The sequence below is a fragment of the Pieris rapae genome, chromosome 18 (assembly GCF_905147795.1).
Source record: "Pieris rapae chromosome 18, ilPieRapa1.1, whole genome shotgun sequence".
NCBI classification, from domain to species: domain Eukaryota; kingdom Metazoa; phylum Arthropoda; class Insecta; order Lepidoptera; family Pieridae; genus Pieris; species Pieris rapae.
In genome coordinates, this window is record NC_059526.1 from 2,705,664 (window position 1) to 2,731,166 (window position 25,503).

The 25,503-nt window shown below is 32.2% G+C and overlaps 1 protein-coding gene across 1 annotated transcript in view; it reads right to left on the bottom strand.

Moving 5' to 3' along the window:
* The window catches only part of LOC111004289 (protein O-mannosyl-transferase TMTC1-like), a 111,993-nt gene that overhangs the window by 47,597 nt on the left and 38,893 nt on the right, over window positions 1-25,503 (bottom strand). Inside the window, exon 2 of the mRNA XM_045632140.1 lies at window positions 21,741-22,275. Within this exon, the coding sequence (XP_045488096.1) occupies window positions 21,741-22,036 (296 nt within the window). The 5' untranslated portion in view covers window positions 22,037-22,275. The remainder of the gene's footprint in view (window positions 1-21,740; window positions 22,276-25,503) is intronic.

The following is a 25,503-nucleotide window of genomic DNA, read 5'->3' on the forward strand; positions in this document are numbered from 1 at the left end:
GAATTTTACTGAGTATGCACTCGCTACTGTGCATACTGTCCTACATAACCCTTCTGCACCAAGCAGTCGCGCCGCGGTAGGTTATGCGCAATGCATTTCCTCAAGTAAAAAAAAGTAGGCTGTATTAGTGTCATAAGTTCGTGTTGGTATAACCAACAGCCATAGATTATAGTGACACATATGCCCTTTAACATAAACGCCTATAAGTTAAGATTTTATTAATACATCGTTTAATCTTTTGAGGTTCATGTATTAGTACAGTTAATAAAAGGATACGTTTATAAATTTCGATGGGTGGAGGAAAGCATCAAATACATAGTGCTTTGTTTCTTAATCCAATACAATAATTTTTTTTTGTAAGGAATAAAATTATTAGGTTATAGTTTACACTTCAAACTTAAAAGCAACATTAGAAGATCTTAGTTAATAACACCGAGTTTTTTATTTTTTATTATAGAACAGGGGGCAAACGGGCAGGAGGCTCACGTTATATTAAGTGATACAGCCGCCCATGGACACTCTCGATGCTAGAGGGCTCGCGAGTGCGTTGCCCAATTGATAATGAATAGATTATGCGAATATACGCAATTTTGACAATGTTTCAGTCGCCTTTATACAATCGTGTATTCTTATTATTAAAAATTCTATTGTTAATAAATATTCGTACAAAGATTCTGGTGTTTGTTATAAAACGTATTTATATTATATAAACTACCTTCAATCGGTTAAGAAATAAATTAATTCCCTGAAGATTTCCGAGAATCGATTCTCCGAGTGAATTTAAATGAGTAAAAGGGAAAAATCTGACAATAATATTTGTTCAAGAGCAAAATTGTGAAGTTGAAGGCGAGTTGAGAGTTCTTAGGGACTAGTTTTTATTCTAAAATGATGAAAGACGTGAGATGAGATTTTCATGTTCACCTGTTGATTTTCGAGCAATTTTACCACTTTAAGCTTACCTATCTAGTATAAAGATTTTTTTACTTTAATAAGATCTAATTTATTTTTTAAAGTTTTCTTAATATTTGTTTTTTTGTGTTTCTAAATTGTTATTTGTTCCTCTTTGCAGACGTCGTTAATGAAGATAAACTGTGTTGGGGTCAACTTATAAAGTCCGTATATATATATACTATTTACCCCTCCTCTATATCGATTCAAAATATCTATCAAACAAATAACATTAAAATTTTATTTTCAAAAATGCAATCACGTTCAACTATCGTCAGTAAACCGACTTTACAGACAACCAATTTTTTTTAATCAATTAGGGACGGGACTGGAATTATTATTACGCATGTAATAGGACTCACAGAAAATTTTATCTGGCGCAACATGGCAATAATAATATCGAAATACCGTTTGCGAACAGACTCTCGACGTAAGAAATATTTCTCATAAAGAGAACAATGAAATAAATTCCTGCTGGAATATATTACAGTAGCAAATTTTCATAGCCAACAAAACAAAGGTGAATAAAATGGAAGGAATAAAGTTAATAAAATTTTATTATACGCAGGGAATCCTCAATTCGTGAGACGGCATCAGGTCCGTACTGTGTTGTTATTATAAGTTTATTTCAGCGTTGAATTGCTTTGATTTACAATTTATTATTTATCTTCCGCGAAAATTAATATAAAGTATTTTAATGGTTTAGTAGTGATGCACACACAAGTGAAATGCAAAAAATAAAGCGTTTCAAACTTCTCGGTCCGGATATTAGATTTCTGGATTTATTTTTCTCAATAAACAAGTAGATGTTACCTGACACCTTGACTTTCGCCACCACCACCACCACTTTGTGGAACTGTCCATGGGTGACGGTATTACTTATCATCAGGTAAGCCTCCTGCCCATTTGCCCCCTGTTATATAAAAAAATATGTTGAATTTAAAATAGTTACTTGATCATTTTAACTGTCCATAATTTGTAAGACGCAAGGGCAACAATGTCCGCCGAAAGTTAGTTAATTGCAGAGGTTCTCCGAGGCAGGGACGGTACAGCATGTGATCATCGATCTTAATATCTCGAGATGTAATTAAAACTTTGCTTGCTCATTTAAGTTGCTTAAATTAACTTTACAAACTATTGTACTTAGAAAATTCGCACTGCAGTTTTGTTTATATTAGTCGGTGGCACAAAACTTAATTTTGATACGCAAAGTTTAATTCCTTTTTTAACCTTTAAAAAACAGGAAAATTTTAAATATTCAACGTGTATTGCGTTTTGTGTACGACCCAATAACCATTCTCAATCCATTTTTGACCATCTGAGATAGACATCTTAATCAAAGATAAAAGTGTGCCAATAACCAATAGACGGATTGTAATAGCATTCGTCGATATAAGCTATCCATGCTAGGTCTGATCGGTGTATGTGGACTGACCTTTGTATGAAAATGACAGTTCAACTGTACTAATATCCTATCTTAAGATTTTAACTTACACCAGTTTTTAAAGTAATTAAAAAGCTATTTGATGTTCTAAACATAGACATGTATAATTTAATTATATATTTGTACCGTATTATTTACTTTATTTGATTTATATTGATTATGAAATATGATTTTAAAGATCGAAGAGTTTGCATTCTATCCGTCACTAAAATTGAATTATCTTCGTTTGGTTTGGTTATTGGGATGCATATAGGAGATCGATCGACTATCACGGTCTGATCTCAGATTGGTTTCATTCTGAGATTGTGGACTTATTATTGGGTTCGGGCGTAAATGTTTAAGGTGTTAATTATTCGCTTCAGGGACTAAGGTGTTTGCTAAATTAAAAATGTATTTAATTTCAGATTCAGATCAAAAATAATACTTTTCAGAAGCAAATACAGAACACAAAGAGTAAAAAAAACTTGTAGTACAAATAGATTCGTATACACGTCTTATGGTTTTTATTTGATTTATGAATTAGGAGGAAAAAATATATATAATAAAATATAAAAATAATCTGTTGAGAATCATTATTAAGAAACAAATTCAAACATAAACGTACAGACTGTCACATAAAAGAAAAACAGGAATTTCCTTCCATTCATTAAGTTCAAACGATCGCGTTGTATTATTTCTTTTTAACTCTCAGTCCATATAATTTGCTCAAACAAAGGCCGCTTGATTTGTTAACGGCTGAATTTTATACACACTTTCCCTCAACAATGTATGAAAACGACTCGAGCTTAAATTATTTCGAATAATTTTGTTTTTCTTTTGTTGTTGTTGTTGTATAGGAATAAATATTTTTTTTATTCTAATTATATGAGAATAAAACAATATGTATCGCATCAACAAAGATACCAGAGTTATTTAAATATTTTTTTAAGAATTTTCAGGCACATTAAATATATCTATTTGCTGGTATTTTATGTTGTAATCTGAAGTATACGATACATAACCGAGTTTCATTTCCGTCTTACATCGAGGAATTTGGAATATTTATATATTTTATATATTAAGATTAACTGGCAAATGTTATCACAGTTCATTGATTTTTGTTCACGGTGTTACACTGCCCTCTTAAATCCATTTAGTACAGATTATAAACTATTGATTACAGGTTCCAAGAAACATAAGTTGATATTGAAGTTCATACTAATATTGTTTGTTTAGCCACTTCTTCTATTTGTCTTTATCCTTCTGTATAACATTTTTACTTATCTTGCTCATCTATATACATAGAGCTCATCGCTCGCTTGCCATCAGTATATATAAAATCTACAATTAAACGTGTTTTACGAATATATACAAAAGTGGTGTTGTAAACAGAACTTAGTAGGTTATGTAGTAAATTAAAAAGTTTAATTACGACGTTCAGAAAATTGCGCTTCGTAGAATAATCTAAGATAAAAACACTGGTTGTTCATTGTTTAAAAAAGATAAAAGTTCTTCCGCGTTAATTCCCGAGAGAAGAATAAAAAATGCCCGATAGATCAATTAAAGTTGGATGGGAAGGGTTAATTCCTTTGGTATCTCTTTGAGAATTAATTTAACTTACCAAAAGCAACAAACTTATGCTTAGATTAAATTTTAGCGAAGTTAATTAATTCCTGTAATTTATTTATAGGAGTCGACTTGGGTAGCTTACCTGATAATTATGACTCATACTCATATCAGCAGATTGAAAAGTGGTAACCCCACTTTTCAAAAGTACTAACATTGAATGAGAGAATCATGCACTACATGTATCCCGAATTGGCATACACGTAAATTATATATAATTTACTAGCGGATCCGACAGACGTTGTCCTGTCTACACGTCTTTAATTTTAAAATTTCAATTTTTAATAAGCCATTTTGATGAAAATTATTATTCAAATGTTATAACAATATCTAACGATCCAGCACATGGTCACACACGATATAACACAATGATAACAAAACTTTTTTTAAATTTCGGGACAGACTAAAATTAAAATTCGAATATTATTTAAAATTTGACACTTCGATGGTAGCGCCGTCTGTCGGATCCAATGTAAAACATTCCAAAATCAACAACAACTAATAAATTGAAAATTAATTAAAAAAACATTGTCCAGCGGACAAAATTGTGAATCTAAACCATTCTCGAATCTCCACGAACACACACAAAAAATTTCATCAAAATTGGTCCAGTCGTTTAGGAGGAGTTCAGTCACATACACACGCACACAAGAAATATATATATTAAGATTATATATTGGCATATATAATGCAAAGGTATACATAGGTTAAATATTTAATTTATTATTTTATTAAAGTATTAACAGATACTCATTAAACAATATTCAAATAATTATATTATACACAAAAGGCAAAACGGAATACACATTCAAACATAAACATAAAGCACAGTTTAATGAATTTTCAATTTCTTATGCCAATACAAAACACACAAACAAACATTAAATTTGATTTGTTTATGTAAAGATACAAATACACATTTTTAACGTAAATTCAGACCCGCGTTGAATGCCAAAAAACAAAATACGTTAAAATAATCTTAATTAAACTATTATACATACAATTATGGAACTTGATATATATGGCCCGATATGAGGTGCCCGAGAAATAATCTATATTATGAGGATTTGATCAGTCCGATGTGAGTCCAAAAAAATATATATGAACGGCTTTGATCGGTATCATCGCCATCAAAGCCGTTCATTGAATGGAATCTCGCTGTTGGCCTTAAGGGCCTTTACAGCTCAGCTCGGGCTGTTTGGGCGAGCGTAGCTCTGCCTGAATGCTGGGCGTTTTTCCTGCGACTAGCGCAAGGGCTTCTCCTGTGAGACTCGAACCTCGGTTCGCGCCGTTGCAGGGTGATCTATCGCCTAAGGGCGGTAGCTCACTGGAGTCAGCGAAGTACGAAGTAAAGGACTATGTCTTCACCTGACCTGTGGAGGCTGTTTTATGCTGAAGCTGTCCATGTCTGTTGTCAGCTTCATTTTATAATGGTGATCAGTCAGAGGAGTGCAGGTATTGCTTATGCGGGGAAAGAGAGTGCAATTTATGTGTAACATGCATCTTCTTTTTTGGCGTTGCTTGGTTATGGAAGTAAACAAAAGTTGTTGAACTTCTGTAGCCAAGCTTACATTCCACAGTTACAATCACTGCGATAACGGTATACTTTGTTACACACTAAGTTATTCCGGCCGCTAATATATTATATTTCTCAATCTAAGTCACCGGAGAATTAAGGCAGGCCAGGTTAGACCGGAGGTAGCTCTCGTTTGCTTGGAGAAACCATCACACACACACTTGTATAAATCTAGTAAACAATGCACAGAATTGCTAATTTTATAAAAGCCCTACTCAATTCATTACTAATCCAGAAGTATAAATGTGAACGAAATAAAAATAAAGTTAATTTTGTTTTCGAAATTAGCCCAAAACAGCTCGATTATTAAAGGACATAGGGACATTAATAGCTCGGGTCTAATTTAATCAGAGGTTGGGTCTTATGAAAATTAATGCGTCTCGCAAATACTCGTTTAACCCAATAGGAACAAGATTATTTTCTCAACAATTAGTGTGACGGCTCCTTTTTATTTTTGTACACCTTAATGAAGAAAGGAAATGTCCACAAGTTAAATCTAGCGAATCCGACGTGTGAAGGTTTGTATAGCGTTGATAAAGGTGAAATAATCTTAGGTTCTTCTAATTATTTGTCATTAAAACGACCGCTTTTGTACTATTTCTGATAAAGACATTTTTGGAGATGAAATAAAAAAAAAGAAATTTGGGTATACTATTTGTTAGTAAAATTTTATTTATGTAACTAAACATAACAAACAAATACATAGAAATAATAGGAAATATAATAAAAAAAATATTAAAACAAATTTAAAAAGTTTGGCCTCTATGGGTCATTTAACGCTGGCAGCATTTTCTCGCTGTATTCAACCAGCTCTAGGTTCACCGGTATTATCTACCAGGGGCCAACTTAATTTTTTAATTAGCGCCCGTAAACTTGAACCCCACGGCCCAAGAGTCTTTGGGCCCATGCTTAAATAAATAAAAAACATTTGTGCAATTCACACATGGTAGAAGTGAAACCTTCAAAAACAAATATAAATTAATCATTTTCCACTATCTAAATGTGTGTGTTTTTTAAAAACAGTATATTTTAATTATACATTTTAATTTATAAGTTTAATATAAATCTTTAATTTGACAAAAACTAAAACAACGAAAGTTTGAAATTCGATCAAAAAAAAAAGCGGCAGTAAATAGAGGCTGTATAATGCCTCCTATCTCATTTTCTCCCACGTTAAATCATATGATGAATTGATGTTTCTGTCTCTCTTTACCGCTGCATCCGGTTTGAAATCACGACGATTCGAAAGAAGTTTATCTATCTCATTTTCTCCCACGTTAAATCATATGAATTAATGTTTCTGTCTCTTTTTACTGTCGCTTTTTCGTTGCATCCGGTTTGAAATCACAACGATTCTAAAGAAGTTTCACTTCAAAAAAATAAAAATAATAATAAAGAGATTTATAGTCAAACCGTTTATTAATTTCCGAAAACCAAACAAAACATTGCTCATACAATTTGGACAAAGTTAAATTGAGATGGAAATCTAGTAGATAATCACTATGAGCGTCTGATAGCGTGTTCCAAGCAACTTATATTAAACAATTTCCTCTTAGAAAAGTCTCGTGATGTATGACTTTATTATACGCCTTGCATATTACGTTACGATGATGTAGTGCTTATGTGTAGTAATAGAGAATGTTAAGGTGAAATTTAAATTCAGAAACGTTCAAGTTTTAATAAATCTTGAGATGTTTAATAAAGAGGAAGGATGCAGTTTTATTTACGATCGCCCTCAATAATGGAGGCTTAATAGAATTTAGTTTATACGTTATTTTTAATATACGTGTAAAGCCGTCGTGTTATTTCAATCAATAAAAATTCGTTTGTTTATTTATTTATTTATTTATCCTTTATCGCCTTATACAAAAGCACACATAACAAAAATAAAAAAAACAGTTACAAAAGTTATAAGGCAAAGGGCGGCCTTATCGCTTACAAGCGATTTCTTCCAGGCAACCCTAATGAGAGACAACGATAAAGAAACACTAATTGAGGGTAGAGTACACAAAAGTTTATTTAGTTTAGATGCGTCTTAGGGCATGCAAAAGTACGCCATCCGTTCGAAAAACTACCAGAGGCCTTGTTCTGAGAAGAACGGGCAAGAAACTCAGCAAGTTTTGAGTCAGCATACTTTTTCATATAATTTTATATCATTACAGTTTGAAAGTAAATTTTTGTGTATGTTTCAGATGTTTCCACGTGAAGTGAAGTCCTGAACTTTCACCATAAAGAGGTGACCGCATACTTAAAACGAAGTGACCTGTCGCTTGTCTGTGATTGGTTCAGGACATTTGATTAAAATTATTTAAAATTTTATTTTTAACCTATTTTTATATTATTTTTAGCAATCATTTTTCCTATCCACTGAGAAAGGAAGTAGTACTTTAAGCTATAAACTTTAGTTACGAAACTTTTAAAATACCAATATTTCTTTGAAATAACAACTGAATATTCTAGCCGAACAGGGAATATGGATTCAACCAATCGTAGAAATCGAGAACCAGTCATATTTCAATTCACAATTTGAAGGTTTATCTTCTAAATATATATAACTTTGAGCGGTATTTTTCAAAAAAAAAAATGTTTAATTTGCATTAAGCCATGTATGGGCAAGCTGTCTAAGAATGTGTCACCTTAAAATCAGTATCGCTAGTGACAGTAACTTAAAGAAGAATACGGAATATTTTTGTTAAAGTAATCTGATGAATATCAAAGTTGATATGTTGCAATATAGCCAGATAGCACTATTTACTATATTTTAATATATGTCTCAAGTTTTTGCATAATTTATTTCCAAATATGGAAAATGTTAAGTGGAAAATAAACGCTATTTCATGAGCATGAATTATACGGCATTTTAAAAAACCGAGCTCTATAGGGCGCACTCGCATTATAAAGGAGTCTATTCAAGGAATCTGGGTCATGAAGATTCTCAAGACAATGCTTCGGATGTGATAAATGACACTGTGATGAGTTGGAAAACGTTTGGGATACGTTCAAATAAAATGCTAAGATACTACTGGAAGCAATTATTTTGCATCAAGTGGGTGAGAGATGTGTATGGTGATTAGACGCACATCTCTATCTTTAATGTTTGTTATTATCACATTACACATTACATATTACCATTTACGCGTGTCTTGCGCACCGTAAATATTATTGCTTGGGAGGCGGATGTATTTAGTTGCACACTGGCTGAATTCACAAGAATTGCATTATTTATAATTAGTTATAAAGTGGTTTAGGTTTAAGATTTTACTTGTTATGTTTATATTATGTTCTTAGTTTAATTTTCTATTGTATTAGTATTAAGTTATTGTAAAAATAGTAAATAAGGAAATAAATACATTATTCTGGACAATTATAACCGCTGCCGGAAATATAACCATTTTTTGTGCGTACTGCTCGCACTGTCCAGCGTCAATAAACTGCCAGTCCTCGGTTACTGCTGCTTAATGAGTTTCTCGACTGCATCGGAGAGCGGCCAAATCGAAGCGTATGGGGGTAGTATACTCTGATTTGAGGGTATACTTGGATGGGATTAGAGGGTAGTATTTACTGTCAATTTTGTTAATAACTTAATTTTGTTTATGTTGTTTTTTACAGTCTGAGTTTGGCCATGCATGGGCTGAAAGTAAATAAAAAACGAACAAATCAATGTTTCCTCGAATCACATATTAATATTATACGAATCTAAAAAATCGAAAAAATCGAAAAGTTATATCGCCGCTATATTCATTTTGAATTCTTCGTCTTCGTTTTTATATTTTTAAAATTAAAATTTAATTTTAAAAATATTATTATTATTTAATTAAAAAATATAAAAAACAAGTACGCTTTGGCTTGCCATTAGATTTCTGTACTTGTTTCTTGATCATTTTTTTCTTCCACTTAGCTCTTAGTCAGACGCTAAAGATTTTAAGAGTCTATGGTTATTTCATAAAAGTATTGTGTTGGTTGGTTGGTGTGGTGTATTGTTGAGACCGTGCTTAAGCATTCACTAATTTAATAGAAGCCGATGAATGCAATTCTCTTCAGTTTTACTGCGCAGTCCTAAGAAGCGTTTTACTTATTAATACATCTTACGCGTGTATAATGAATAAAAGAGACTAGTCATTGCAAAAAAGTCGATGCCTATTTATCTAATTTACGATTTTACGCTACAGAATGGCTAGTTTCGTTAGCTGGTAGTTTTTTCGCATCTCCCATTTATTTTAAATTAAATTTAACCATCTGCAGTCAACCTCTTGACTTATCAGGTTTTATGATATGATTTTGCGGCAATTAGGGATTGCATATCCAATATTTATTTTTCCCTTCGTAACTCGCAAACTATTAAATTGTGGCAAGTCGCGCACAAGCAATGATAGGAAGTCTACTATCACTCTCTTAGGTTCATTTGCTTTATTTTTTAATTTAAACTCTTATTGTATATCTTTTCTAGTTTTTGTAAACTTGTAATTATAAACGTTTTTATATTATTAACACTGTGCTCATCATCCGGACGTATCAATGCTACATATTGGTTATAATTCTTATATATTTTTAGTATTATGTGTAGGCTACGTACGGGTATAATTATTAAATACGAAACAGTGACGAATATACGCCTTTGGAGTGTGAGGAAACATCGAAAACCGGGTCATAGGGAAGAAGAGCGTTATCTGACGCAGGACTAACAAATTAAATAGCGTTCGTGATAAATCGGCTATATGTTATCCGTTTGCGGAACACGTATATCGCCTATCGATTCACGTCCCATATATTATATTGACTCATATTTCCAATTGCTTTTCGTTTTATAGAGGCGTAGAGGAATTGAATAGTTTCGTACTGAATCCTTACTTACTATAACGAAATTTAAAACATCAAAACAATTTCCAGCAAATATTTTAAAAGTTGGAAAACATATAGAACATTATAATCGAGTCTTTATTGGTCTTCTATCTACAATATATGCTTAGCTGAAGTGGCCTTCGGGTCAGTCAGTCAGTTAGACGCTGGAGGAACAGCATACCATCCTTCAAATTACAAATATTTAAGCCATTGTTTAATGTCATACACATAAAAAACAAACAACACTTTATGAGTTTCCAAAAGTGTGTGCATTTGTACTCGTTATCTCTTGAATGTCTCAGCATTTGTGAGCATTGATGAATGCTTTTCCATTACAAATATACTAATATTATAAAGAGGAAAGAGTTGTATTTAAGTATGTTTGTAATGAATTGCTCAAAAAGTACTAGACCGATTTTAAAAATGCTTTCACTATTTGAAATGCATTATCACTGATAATAAGGCTATTTTAATTGTAAGAAAACCAAGGTACCCAACTAAAACTACAATAATGTTACCCGAGATGAAAAAAATGCCTATACAATGTCTTTCATAGCGTGCACTGCGAAAACAAATGTTGGTAGAACCAAAAAAAAATGTTCCACAATACTAAAGAACATATAAATGTCTACAAATAATGTTTAAAAAACGATGGGTTGCACTCCGGGAGTGCCGGCAGAAGTGAAAACTTGAATATTAACGTTGTATATTTTTGATATTTTGGAATTTTTTGGGAATAATTTTACAGGAATTACTTTAGTTATCAAAGTACTATCATTTGTGTGGTATAATACAATATTTATTTATTGCGCTATCGTATATTACATTAAATACGCCGCGCCAGCTGTCTACTATCCATCCGGCTTACGAATTTTCGATCAGGTCACGGGTCCTGAAGCGAGTTTAATTTTTTTGATTTTGGTAAAAAAAGCCAAAATGTCGCTAAAGAAGTTTTCACTTCAATAAAATGTCTAACCGTGCGAACGTACGGGCCGCTCGTTATTCTAAAGAACCAGTCTTATTTAACAGAGTTGTAACAATTTAAAACAATTGCCAATTAACTTGACGTAGTCCTTATTACGGAACATGAAACGAGTTTTATTTTATTTTATTTATTTAAGTATTCCTACAGCTAATCACTAAACAATATCCAAACAATTATATTACACACAAAAGCCAAAACGGAATACACATTGAAACAGAAACATAAAGCACAGTTTTACAACACAGTTGTAAGATTGATTGATTGGTAGATTAAAATATATATTTAATATGAAGGAACAAACAAAGCCATTATTAGTAAAAGATACCTGAGTTTGTTAAATATTTTTTTAAGAATTTTTTAGTCACATTAAATATATCGATTTGCTGGTAATTTCTGTTGTAATCTGTAGGTATGCGATTCATAACTGAGTTTCGTAAATATTTGGTCTTAGAACGAGGAATTTCGAATAATTGGAGTTTTGGAAACAATTCGCGTATCTAAGTTCGATTAATATTGTCGTCTAGAGTAGTTTAATATTGTCTTCTAAGAACGTTTGTAAGGATGTGTAGCGTATTCCATGCATAAAGAAATGCAGCGCATTGCAGTAATCGCGTCACGGAAGGACGTTGTTGTGGCTACGTTTTAATTATAAGCTTAATATTAGCAGGTTAGCCTACAGCTTCAGCGTACAACTCTGCCTTCTGAGGTCCGGTTGTGCTCCAATGGACTTTCTGTATATGTGCGCAATTAACTCTAACGGTTTTGAGACATGCGGGTTTGCTCACGATGTTTTCTTTTGCCGTACGAGCCACCTCTCAATTTTTAATTATTTAATATGCAATGTGCAATGCAATGCAATTAATTATATATTTGTAAAAAAATCGTACATAAGATTAACAATAACCGCGCAATCAGCCAAGGCAATGTATGCAAAATATAATTGAAACAGTCAATCAAGTAATGTCAAACTAAGAACACTGCGTAATAAACTTGCCTTCGAAAATCTAACCCTCCCTTGTAAGTTAGACGCGAACAGTTTTTAGCAGCTTGGTCCGTATAAAATTGTAATCTGTTTGTTACAATTGAAACGCTATTGTTACATCTTCATAGACTTTAAATTAACAACATCTTCGGAATTTTATTGTAGCTTTGTCGTTTACAAAATTTGTAAACCAAACAGTGATCATGAAAAAAACATTGTCTATCAAAGGTTTTTGTGTTATTTAAAATGTATAGAAATCCTTCAGTCTTTTTTAAGTCGTTAAATCTATATTTTATATGTATATATATATATATATATATATATATATATATATAATAAAGTATACTTAACCACCATATTAAGTAATCATAAAGCACCAATTCCAAGAATATCTATATAATAATATAAATATCATCAAAGAGGATGTAATCAAAATGAATATCGTTTAAAACAAATGCTTCGATCGCAGTTATCTTATTGATAAAATACATATAAATTAATTATTGACGTGCCAGAAAATCAAACAAGAATGTTGTATATCATTTGAATAATAATATTTAAAAAATTTGAATAATAAACACTTTGTTTCTGAAATATTTTTATAGTTAATTATACCAATCGAAATCAATGTTCATACTTATATATAGTTTCTTTATCCAAATGTATGTAAAGGTATGTTAAAAGTTAAAAAAGTCATTGGGCATAAATATTAAACACTGTTGAAAGTAATAAGCATTGCAGGTCACCATTTTGATTTTAGTATGAATACTACAGTAGTCTAACATATATCATTTCAGTTAAGACAGTATACTTGCTCCTTAAGTAGCAAACGCGCACACTCTATAAACGGCTTTGTTCTATCTATTACGAATCGGCCATCTGCCACAAATTCGCATTTCTTTTATAAGAAACAAAAAGATTTTGGGTTTTTTGAAATATGTTATGTATTGGATTGTTTATTAAGTTATGTTAAAGTATAAGTACTACTTAGTATGTAAGTTCATTGTTTTGTTTAGATTAGACCTTTGTTAAGTAACAATATGTAGGAAAGAGTGTGCATCCCTAACACAGGTTATAGAACTTAAAAGGGATGTACTAAAATGTATATTTAAGACCAGGAACTTAATAAAGGAAATGTTTGATTTTTGTTTGTTTTTTTTTTGTAACCAAAACCTTATACGTATATATAGGTGTAGCTGAATGCGAGAACAGTGGTGAGTAATTAAGCTTCTTTATATAAAAAGTCGTGCGTTGACGGCATCTAGATACTTTATTTTTGTGTGTACGCATTAATTATAGGTTCATGTTACATCTATCTACTGAGCTACATCGAGGTGATTTATTATAAGTACTTACAACTTGTTCGTTTTTGGGCTTGTTACATTTTTTATTGAAATTAATTATGTCCATGTATGATGAAAAGCAAAGCTTATATATTATTATATGCCAACTCGGTGCTTCAAAAATATCCTGAGTCTATAATCAATATATTGTAACTACTACATTTGTACAAAGAATAAAAATAAGCAAACTACGCTCTCCATAGAAAAACTACGCCTCGCAAAAATGAGTTGTATTTTTACCGAGGAATAGACAACGTTAAAGCACGGTTAGTAATCTAAAGCCTTTGTGGGAAAGATATAAAGAATTCTAAGCAAAACCGAGCACCAGAGGGTACTAATGTGGGTTCATATAGTTGAGTTGTTCACATTAAATTCAGTGTACACAGATACTCACGCGATATCTTAGCGCTTAATCTACTAAAGTGCTTTAAATTTGAGGTAAGCACTTACAAAGGAGGAAGGATTGAAAAAGGTTCTATTTCAAAGAGAACTAGAGCTCGTTTAAAAAGCCTTGAAAAGGGTCGAGTGGATCAAATAATCTGTTTTGGTGTTCGCATTACATTAAAGGATTTCCGCTGTGTAATTTCTTTATTTAGTTTTAAATGGTGTGTTAATTAGATTTAGTTTATTTTACGGCCAACAAAGTAGTCGTTTGTGATGTGTTAAATATATGGGAAGTTTGAATGAATTCAATTGTGTATTTTAATATAGTATTTTCGATTTTTAAAATGATATAAAAGAAACGGGATTGAATATATATCGTCTAATATCAAGATAAAAATTATTAACTAATTTTATATTAGTTACGTAGATTAAAAATGTGCGTTATTTTAGACTAAGGGTCGGTTTCACAATGTCCGGATAAGTTCAAAATATGCTACTTATTACTTTTTGGTAGGGTCAACAGTATTTTTTCGTTTCACTACTGTTATATTCCGCTATTTGTCATGAAATGCGAAGTATCTGATTCGGAAGATAAAAGTTCCGAAGAAATTTCCCGCTACCTGGGAGTCGTGATACGCAAAAAGTAAACTTATCCTACCAATAAGTAATAAATAGCTTATTTGGAACTTATCCGGACATTGTGAAACAGATCCTTAGTCTATTACATATTTCTATAAAAAAATACACGTTTTCCATAGTTGCGTATATAAATATCAATCTACTGTAATCTACTAAACCCTTTCGATGATATAACGCGGCGAACAGCTCAACTTGTACGAGAGTTTTCAACTAGTTTTGGTCTTACGATAGAAAAGATTTTGCGGTACACAACTGTGTCGTGGGGCTGCTAAACTTGCTTTTTAAACTACTTACTTAAGATCGTAAATCAAATAAATAATTTTATTAACTGTTGCAGATGTATGGCCATATGAATATAATTATATTTACTAATGTTTAGCTATCTCTTGGAGAGAGAGATGCTCTCACTATTGGGAGTTTAAATTTCACGTGGTTTATTTGAGAGACATGTGAAATGGTTACAATGAAACTATAGGAAAATGCTTTTAAGACACAGAACAATTTTGTCAATGAATAAACTACCCTCTGTGATACGAAACAAGGTTAGGTTTAGTATACTACAATGAACGTCACAAAAATCATGACATTATCCTTCACCGTACAAACAAGTGTTAATTAAGCAAACAGCAAGATATTGGTCCTCTTTTCAACGCCTTAAACACTCAAGTTATGTATACTTAACGAAAAAGTTGAACTGTTAATCAACTCTATTTCAATTGGTCACGTGGGTTGTAGTACAAAAATCAAGAAAGTAAACAAAATAATTTGCCTATTGCGTTCTTTTGAGGCTAAAATATTTTTCATACAATCCCATACAATTTCTATGAACTCGTATATCTCGAGGCCAAACATTTTAAATCTCTTTGAGGATAGAAAACTATTTTATTTTTTGTGGCGCAGGCCTGCTATCGCTCACTGAAAGTAGAATTTCGATGTTAACACTAAAAGGTTTCTGAAAAATATTTCAGATTTGTCTTGTAATTATTATTTTCATTTTACAGAATCCAGTTTTATTTTGTAAATGATGTATTCATTCATCTTACTGCTGTTCTTACATGAGAGAAGTGTAATTCAGCTATAACAAAGACAGGTAATGTCATTTTCTTATCTTTACTGATTCCTACCAGTTGGGTGCGTCTGGTGTAATCTTAAGTAAGTTTAAACGGATTATTATTTTTTAACTTTTTTTAATATTGTGATTTAATTTATTTATTTATTTAATTAACATTTATTTGATATTAACACTTAACATAGGTTTGATATTAACCTCAAACGTCAACTAATTGACTTTTTGATGTTTTCATATAATATTTAAGCAAATTAATTTACATTAACTTACTATATCGATACCCAATCGTTATTAACCTTTGCCAATTTCCACCCTCCAAAGTGAACTTTTCTGTACAGCCCGTCATCAGGTGTCCCATCGATCTATGTCAACGAATTTCTATTACACAAAAGTAGACCTAACCGTCTGCGCATAAGTGACGAATTCCCGTAAAGTTGCTGCCATCACATGACCTGATGTTGAGTGGTGTGCAATTTTTGATGCAACGTGTCGACATCCATCAGTGTCAGGGCGGAATAGCCAATAAATTGTAGCATACTGTTGCTTTCCATGTGCGGGGAATATCAAACGATACATTGCTCTTTGTTTTTAAAACTGTTTTGGAAATGGCAGGATATTTTATTGCATTTTATGATTGCATCGCCAACTTTCAGAGGGCAAATGCTTGTCAAAATCGCCGGCATTTTTACATAAACATTATTATTGCACGAACGAAACGAATTGTATCACTAATATATAACTGTAGATATTATAGACGAGATACTAACCTCTTGACAAATACAGATGAAAAATATATAACTTATTCTTAATAATTTTTCTCTTAAAAATTTTTACGATTTACCCTTTCAAAAACTAAATTTATTTGTTTAGTTTAATTAATAACACAATCTCTAGTTTTAAGTCACACATTATAAACATGATCGTACGAAGAATATTAGTCATTGTATCTGCAAGGTTCAATCAATAAAAATAATAGAAATAAGACTATTATCTATGTGCTTATACAGCGTTGGCCTTGTCGCTTGCGTGCGACTCTCATCCCTGAGGTCGTGGGTTTGATCCCTGGCTGTGCTGGAGTTTTTTTGTGCGCATTTAACATTCGTTCGAACGGTGAAGGTTGACGGCGTGTCTAAGGTACAGGTGGCTGATCACCACTTGCCTATTAGGTGATCATAAAAGAGATACAGAAATCTGAGGCCTAGACCTAAAAACGTTGTTGCGCCACAATTTATTTTATTTTTAAGTCTGGTATAAGAGAAATGTAGTAAAATTTCCATTTATAAAATTCGAATTTTCCATTTTCATTTTTAAATTGAACAACATAAAAGGAACAACTCCTTGTATAAAACATGAAATCAATCACAAATTGGTATAGTGCTGCGTCACCTAATTGAGGTACTCGTGCGGTTAGCGGTGAGCGTAGCGGGCAGCGGGGGGATTTGATTAATTTGTTTAATTAAAACGAGGATCGTATGCCCCTATAGCGGGAATTATTTTTATCCCGCGTTCCGGGTCGGCTGTCAATCTAATTAATGACCCTTTGAAGGGTTATCGCCAATTGAGGTATCAAAATTTGGCATTATTTCCAATACCGAAGTAATCCTCGCAAATTAGATTTTATATGGAATTTTAATTCGACAGGTTGATCCTATTCTAAAAGGAAAATCTTTATTAAGCAGTGTAATGTGGCCGTGAGATTGGTTTATTATAGGTTTGATTCCGGCTGAAACAATAATTGTATTATCGTTGAGCGGAAGGCATTTTCCAACAATGGCGTTCCCTTTTTGTATTTATTTAATTATACCTTTTTATTAATATTTTCGAAGAAGATTTTTAACTTAAGAAGCTATAATATAATTAAATTTTCACTTGGAACACTTACCAATTCCATGAGGAAATTATTAATTCGGAACGGACTTTTCTGCGACTCTTTCATAGAAAACTTTTCGTTTAAGGTAGTTATTTTTTGCTTACAGATATTGTACCACCAGAGATGGAACCTGAGACCTCTAAGTCGAGGTCATCTGGGAAAGCCACTATTCCCTTTGCAGAAGACTACATTGTTTATAGTATGAAATTCGCGTTAATATCACTTTATAAACATATAACGGCCTGAAGCTAAAAGATCCTTTAAACCCATCAATTATAGGGAGAAATTTTCAACATGGGGATTAATCTGCCCTCTGTAATAGCCCGGTCTGCTCCAACGCGATGAGGGCGGTCATAATATCATTTACTCGCGAAAATTACAATTCTGAACCATCTGTGTAATATACCTTTACTAAAATGTTCTGTTAATTAAAATATAGGCCTGCACTGTGATTCTAATAATCAAATCAAATTAAAATTTATTTATTCAGTTTAGATGCGACTTAAGGCATGCTTATGAATGTCAAAAACTATATATTATTACTAGTATAAATATAATGTTACTAGTACTATCCAAAAATGTATTACAAATAAAATTATAGGGTTTACAAGTAAACTATCACCTCAACTATAAGGGTTATAAAGTCTATAACATATAATAATGGTTGGTTTTTATGTAATTAATGGTTTCAGTTTTTATCTATATCTTGTATGTGACAAGAAATTGGGTCCCACTATGTACTTCCATATGTCTAATAGGACACATTTAATAACAGATGTCATATGTATATGAGCTACGATGCGTCGTAGCGTGGTTGCTACGCTACGCCAACTACACTGTACACGTAACATATAATATGTTCTACGCCACGTGCTGTAGTAGTGCATTGCGAGCATCTTTTGTATATTTATTGGTTTAAATAAATTTAAAATTTCTTAACGGATTATTCATATCCTGCTGTATCGAGGAACGCTTACAATCTTTGCCATACAATTCTGGGTAACCATCTATCAGTTGTATTTTTTGTTATATTATTATAAAAAAATTGTGAATCCAATAAGTAACCTACATAGATTTTGTCTTTGTTCATAAGTGTACATTATGTTACCTACACAATAAATGATTGTTGAATTTGAATGTGAAAGACATTTAATGCACAGCTTCGTGCCACAATAAGTTAAGGCCTACTCAGTAATATTCATGTAGTTGTAAAATTGTAATATTCAAAGAAATAAAATGTACGGCTAATGCTCTTTTTTAAAATGCATGCAACAGTGCTATGAAACTAAAATCGTGACCGCGACCGCACCGTAATTAAGTACGAACTAGAACGGAATAACGTCAGACCGCATTGACGCATCATTCATTGGTTGGACTAAAATCAGAATATTCAGTAATTCAATTTTTAATGAAATTTTTTTTAAATTAAATTTGTAACTAGCGAAGCTGGTACAAGCCTTGGCTTCTCACGGTGGATAATAAAGGAGGAATTAAGTATTCTAAAGACGAAATAATTGTTGAAATTGGTACAGTAGCTTTTGAGATTCTATACAGATATCAATCTTCTGTGTCTGACACACAACCTAAAGTATGCCGATGTCTTGAGAATTTCTTCACTCATATAGACAGAAAGTCCATTGATGAACAGCCGGGGATCCAACCTACAACCTTCGGGATTAGAATCAGACAGAAACCACTAGGCTAACACTGCTCACCAAATAGCTCGCGTCTTCCACTGAAATATGCCAAGTATACAATATAAGTGTGAGTGTTTTCACGCGAAATATTATGATAGCATTCCGGAAGTTGGAATATTCGTGGCGTCAGTAATTCCATGGCTCGCTGCCTCATTACACTGTTTAATTGGTTTTGTTTATTATTGTTTAGTTCGTTAGCATACAAACCATGATTTCAAATATCAATATTAGTTTATGTTATGATAATAGTACATAAGTTGTTGTATTATCGAATGGAAAGCTAACTTCATATATATAGTTAATCGGAATGATATTGCCCAGGTTCTAACCTAAATAGAAAATTACTAACAAATTGTATAAAATTTAGTTGCTATACGAATGGTCAGTGTTAGTTTAGTGATTAAGCAAATGGTTCTAAACGATAAGGCTGTGAGAATTAAATGGGAAGACCTGTATAAAATATATATGTAAAATTAAACGTACTGAATATGTATATTTTTTTGACGTTCATAATTATTCATTATGTTACCTATATGAATAAATGATTTTGACTTTGTAATTATTAAATATATCGATTTGATTTGTAAAAATGCTTAGTAAATAATAAATATTTTTCCTCTATACAAAAACCTTCAACATCAGTAATTTTTATGTTGAAAACCTTAAAAAAGCAGATCATTTCCCGCAGATTTTTCATCTTGTATTACGTTTGAGGTTTCTCGGCTCAGTTTACTTCTTTTATCATTGCTCGAGAAAAAATGTGTTCTTAGGAAATTTAATAAAACTGATATCCTTTATTAAGAAAATGACTGAGGAAAATGTAAATAATTGAGAGTCCCAAGGTCGTTTCTATGTTTTCCAATTCTTTTTCCTTCGGGGTATATTATAACAAGAAAAATATGCCACTTATACTTATAATAAATCTTTAAGTCACATTTAAACGAGTGATGTAATAGAAAAAAAACAAAATGTTTTTTAAATGTAAGTATAAAATATATTAATTATAAGTTTTAATTTTATCAGTATATTAAACTTGCTGGTATACAATAATACTTTTTGATCTCTTTTTTATTGATATTCTCGACATCGATGGATAACAAACTTCTAAAATTTATTCCTTTAAAATCGAATCACGGACCTGAGTGCTAGACACTAAGTAATATTTCCATGAACCATTTATACTTAAATCACAAATATGAGAAATCACTTACAAAACATAATATTCCCTTTCAGAGGATCCTAAAGCAATACATTGGTCAAATAAATATCAACATACGGGAAATTGCTTTTAGTTGTAGCAGTAATGTGTACTAAAATTTACATATTACAAGGTCGATTTATATTTTTGTCAGGGCATTATAATTGAGCACTATTGGCCTAGTGGATTCAGTGTGCGACTCTCATCTTTGAGAACGTAGCTTCTATGCCATGTACTGATTGACTTTCTATGTGCGCATTTTATACTTGCTCGTACGATTAAGCATCGAGAGGAAGCAATGTTAACTAAGGCGTTTAATTTCAAATACAATCTAAACAAAGTATAATTTAAATTACGATCTCATATAACTTTACGGTATCCATAGCTAAATTATGCCAAAAAGTTTTATATTTTTATTCAATTCTTCCCATAAAAGAAATATTGTTGTCAAGTAAATTCGCTAAGCGAATCCTCTTAGATGAGGCCATAAAACATAAAGAAAGTGTTATTTATTATCTGAAACTGTAATCCAGTGGCGCCATCTATCACCGAGGGCTGTTCCCTTAGCTATTATCGCGGAAAATGACGTCGCCGTTTGTTTAACACCAAGAAAACAAGTTCTGATTTGTGAGGCTCGGGACAATACGGATAAAATAAAGGTACACCCGCCTAAACACGTACAATGGCTTGTGCGGTCATTCCTCTGTGCCGGGTTATATCGACCCAAGAAGTTAAGGCAAATATTTGCATTTCGTTATATTGAAATATTTAGACGGATTTAGTTGTAATACTTTTACCCTTGGCCTGAAATGTTATGTGTTTCATCTTCCATACAATTTAGGAATGTTTCGTGTAACATTTACACGATATATACTTTTTCTCTAGAACTACATTTGAAAGGTCAATCGTGATTAAAATTTATAGTTTTGCAAAATATAATAAAATATATCTTTAACTAATTTTTTCATTGACCACACCGTAAAAATACTTCAAAAAGTCATTGGCGCTAAAGCCTTTTTAGGTTTCAGCATCAATTTTTTTAAATCTATAAAAAAAAAGAAACAAAAAAACTACACGAAATAAACTAAAATTACGAGTAATAAATACAAACTTGTATATATGTAGTTGAGAAATGCTTTAAATATATTTTCAAATACATACCTAAATGTGATTGTTGTCAACGGCCTATACGATTTATGGCTATGTGGATCAGACATCGGTGTACCCCAGAAATCATCTTTGAATATCCTTAACACCGAATTGGCGCCATTGACGTCCCCATTAGACACGATAGCTGGGATATCATCATGGACGAATTCGCCATTCAGACTGTTTGAATAGATCAAAGCACCGACAGACGCAACCAAAGTATACGTCACCCACTCATTTTCACAAACACTCCTCCATGATTTGGTAGCCGCTTCCTCGCGCACAGATGGTAGCGGTCGACGTCGCATTTTACTCGATTCACATGTTTACGCTTCAAAAACTTATACTAATGAAAGTCTTATGACACGTTAAGCGTGTAGATATCTCATAGCCCGTTTATCAGGGGTGATGGATCACCGGGATATAAATCAACATAGTGGGTCAGCCGACCGCTAATGTCGTATTCATGAGCCCTAAGCTCGGCTTTCAAAAGATTTTCCTTTGTCGTTTTCGGCTTCTCAACTTCGCCTTGTATCAATAATGCGAGCTGAAACAAAGAAAATATATATTATATAATTACCTTAAGTAAGTATGATGTATGAAGTCGGTAAGTGCATGTCAGTATAATTGATTACTTTTCTTTGTAATAATAACAGCCTTTTATTAACATATTTTTTTTTCTATCTTTCCTTTTAAATAGATATTTATTTTTTGGCAAAGGCTTCCTCTCTTTCTTTCGAATAATCATGATAAACGCCGATAATTCGGTTTACAACATGTTTTCCTCTCTATATTTTTGTTCATACTATCAAATGTTAATACGAAGAAAATTCAATTGTTATGCAACCGCAAGTGAATAAAAGGTCGTGACTTGTAGGATAATCTACTAGACGTATACTTGGAAATAATACTAATAACACAAGGTTTTATAAGAGATGTTATTTCTAGTTATACACGGCTGTTGCAAAGTCTGTTGGTGTGGAAACGGGTAAACATATACTCTACACTGAAAACACAGAAGCAATAGAGCTTCCTATTCGTTTAAAGGAATCAATAAACTAACAGTAATTCCGGAGATTTCTAGAAACTCATAAGGTTACTTTTAAAATAAGCCAAATAAAATATTTTGTATAACTTTAAATCATTGACAAATGAAACATGACATTTAAATATCGTTTTTAATGTTTAACCCTAGAAAGATAGTCTGCGTAAAATTTACGCATGCGTTTTCGAAAAATTGCTCTCACTTTCTAATTAGCGCGAATCCATAGCTGTGCGTTTAGGACATTTCATTCGTCGTTGGGAGCTGCCACGTGCCGTAAGTGTCAATGAGCTAAGTGCCAAAGATTTTGAAATATAACGACCGCGTGAGTCAAAATTACGCATGATTATCTTTATCGTGACTTTTATGATTTTGGCTTATATGACAGTTTTATTGTGTTTCGTAACTTTTAATACTTTATATCATAACTAATATTGTTATTTCATTTTTAAAGATATTGAGGCAAATATATAACACAATGGGGAGTACCAATTTAAACGAACACGAAATCCTGGCCGCTCTTATGCAAAGTGATGATACTTTCGTGTGAGGACACCGACAGTAAAGTAGCGGACCACGACAGTGTGTCAGTGATCAGAGTGAGATGAAGTGCAGAGTGACAAAGAAGAAGGGTTTATAGATGAGATACAAGAAGAACAGCCGACGCCAAGCGGAAGTAATATCTTAGAAGAGCAAAGCAGTACTGTGCAACCAGTCTCCACATCGGCCTTTCGTAGGATCGTAGCCTTTCAACAGAGGAAAATTGGTTTACCTCAATCCCTTTGGCAACAAGCTTGCTCCAAGAACCTTATAAAATAACCATTGTGGGAACCATACGATCAAACAAACGTGAGATACCGGAAGAGCTAAAAAACAGTCGCTTCAGGCTAGTGGGGACATCTATGTTTTGTTTTGACCCCTTACTCTCGTCTCCTTCAAACCGAAACCAGCAAAAATGGTTTATTTGTGAGGAGAATGCTACTAAACGAAGCTACTGGCAAACCAGAAATGATAATATATTATAATCAAACAAAAGGTGGCGTTGACACGCTAGACCAAATGTGTTCTCTGATGTCCTGTAGTAGAAGACAAATAGATGGCCTATGGCTTTATTCTATGGAATTTGCCTGCCTTAACATTGCCTGCATTAATGCATATGTAATTTACAGCCATAATGTTAATTGTAAAGGAGAAAAGCCTCTGAGTCGCAAAAGATTTATAAAAAATCTTAGCTTGGGACTGTCTTCTTTGTTTATGCGTAGACGTTTAGAAGTACCTATTTTGAAGAGATATTTGTGAGATAAAATCTCTGATATGTTGCCAATTAAAGTGTCTGATACATCCGAAGACTATAGTAATGAGTCAGTAGCAAAAAAAAGGATTTATTGTTCTTTTTGCCCTTCTAAAAAAAGGAGAAAGGCAAATGCGTCCTGCAAAAAATGTAAAAAAGTTATATGTCGTGAGCATAATACTGATATGTGCCAAAGCTGTTTGTAACTTACTTTTATGTAAATGTATGTTCCTAAATTATAAGAAAAGCTTACTGTTGATTTTCTAGTTAAAATGAGTCTGATTATTAGAATAAAAAATAAGTTTTCATTAGGAAGAGTAAGTGTTATACTATTTTATTGATTTATAGAAGACTTTTAAAGTTTTGTTTATTTTTTAAATACAAATAAAGAAGTTTAACAAATTATCTGCATTATTAATTAATTTAATAAATGAGTATATATAATAACATAGAATTCATTAAAATAAACTATTAAACCTAAACCTACAACTAATTCAAATTCATGCGTAAATTTTACGCATGATTATCTTTTCCGTATTACAAAATATGATTATCTTTCTAGGGTTAACACCAGTCGTAGAATATATAAAGCCCGTTTTGAATTAAATACCGTGTTATGTCTATATTAATTAATTATTTTTACTACATTATATTTTTGTAGTAATTAAATTATTCATAAGTATAAATATTTGAATAATTTGTTCTTCGACGAGTTGTTCGTAACCGACTAGATTTGCTTAAATCATAATATGTTATCAAACATTGTTACATCAACAGATGTACAGTATTAGTCTTGGAATATTTAATGATCATACATACATCTTGTGTAATGTTTTACACATTATAAGAAGATTAATTTATTCTTGTAGATAAAATTAAATTTCCCTCTAAATTTAATCAAACGTACAACGAGAGGCGTCAATGGAAGGCCCCCATTTCCTGTCGCAGCTGTAATGCTAATGTAACGTACTAATTCTCTGAATTGCTTCACGAATTAAGACCTCACCGTTTAATTAGGTTGGCCAATGCTGATAACATAAAACTAGTTAAAGAATGCTAAGGCTAGTAAAATAGATGTATCTGTAGATGTTTTTTTTATTATTCTTTATTACTCAAGATGTCATATGGAACATGGTGTAATGGTTGCAGCTCCTTAAAAACATTGTGTAAAAAAAACTTGGCGATTAAAAAGAGTGGCGGAGAGCTTATAGCCAGTTCTTCTCTTCCGTTCTACGCCCTTGATTTGAGAACTGGCAGTAAATGTAAAATTAGAATCATTATATATTTTATTTTCTTTTTTTGACGTTCATAAGTGTACATTATGTTACCTATACGAATAAATTATTTTTGACTTTCACTTTGATAAACGCTCATAAAACTATATTAAAAATTAGCAATACTGAGAGAACTATATCGAAATCTCATATAATAGCGTCAAGTGT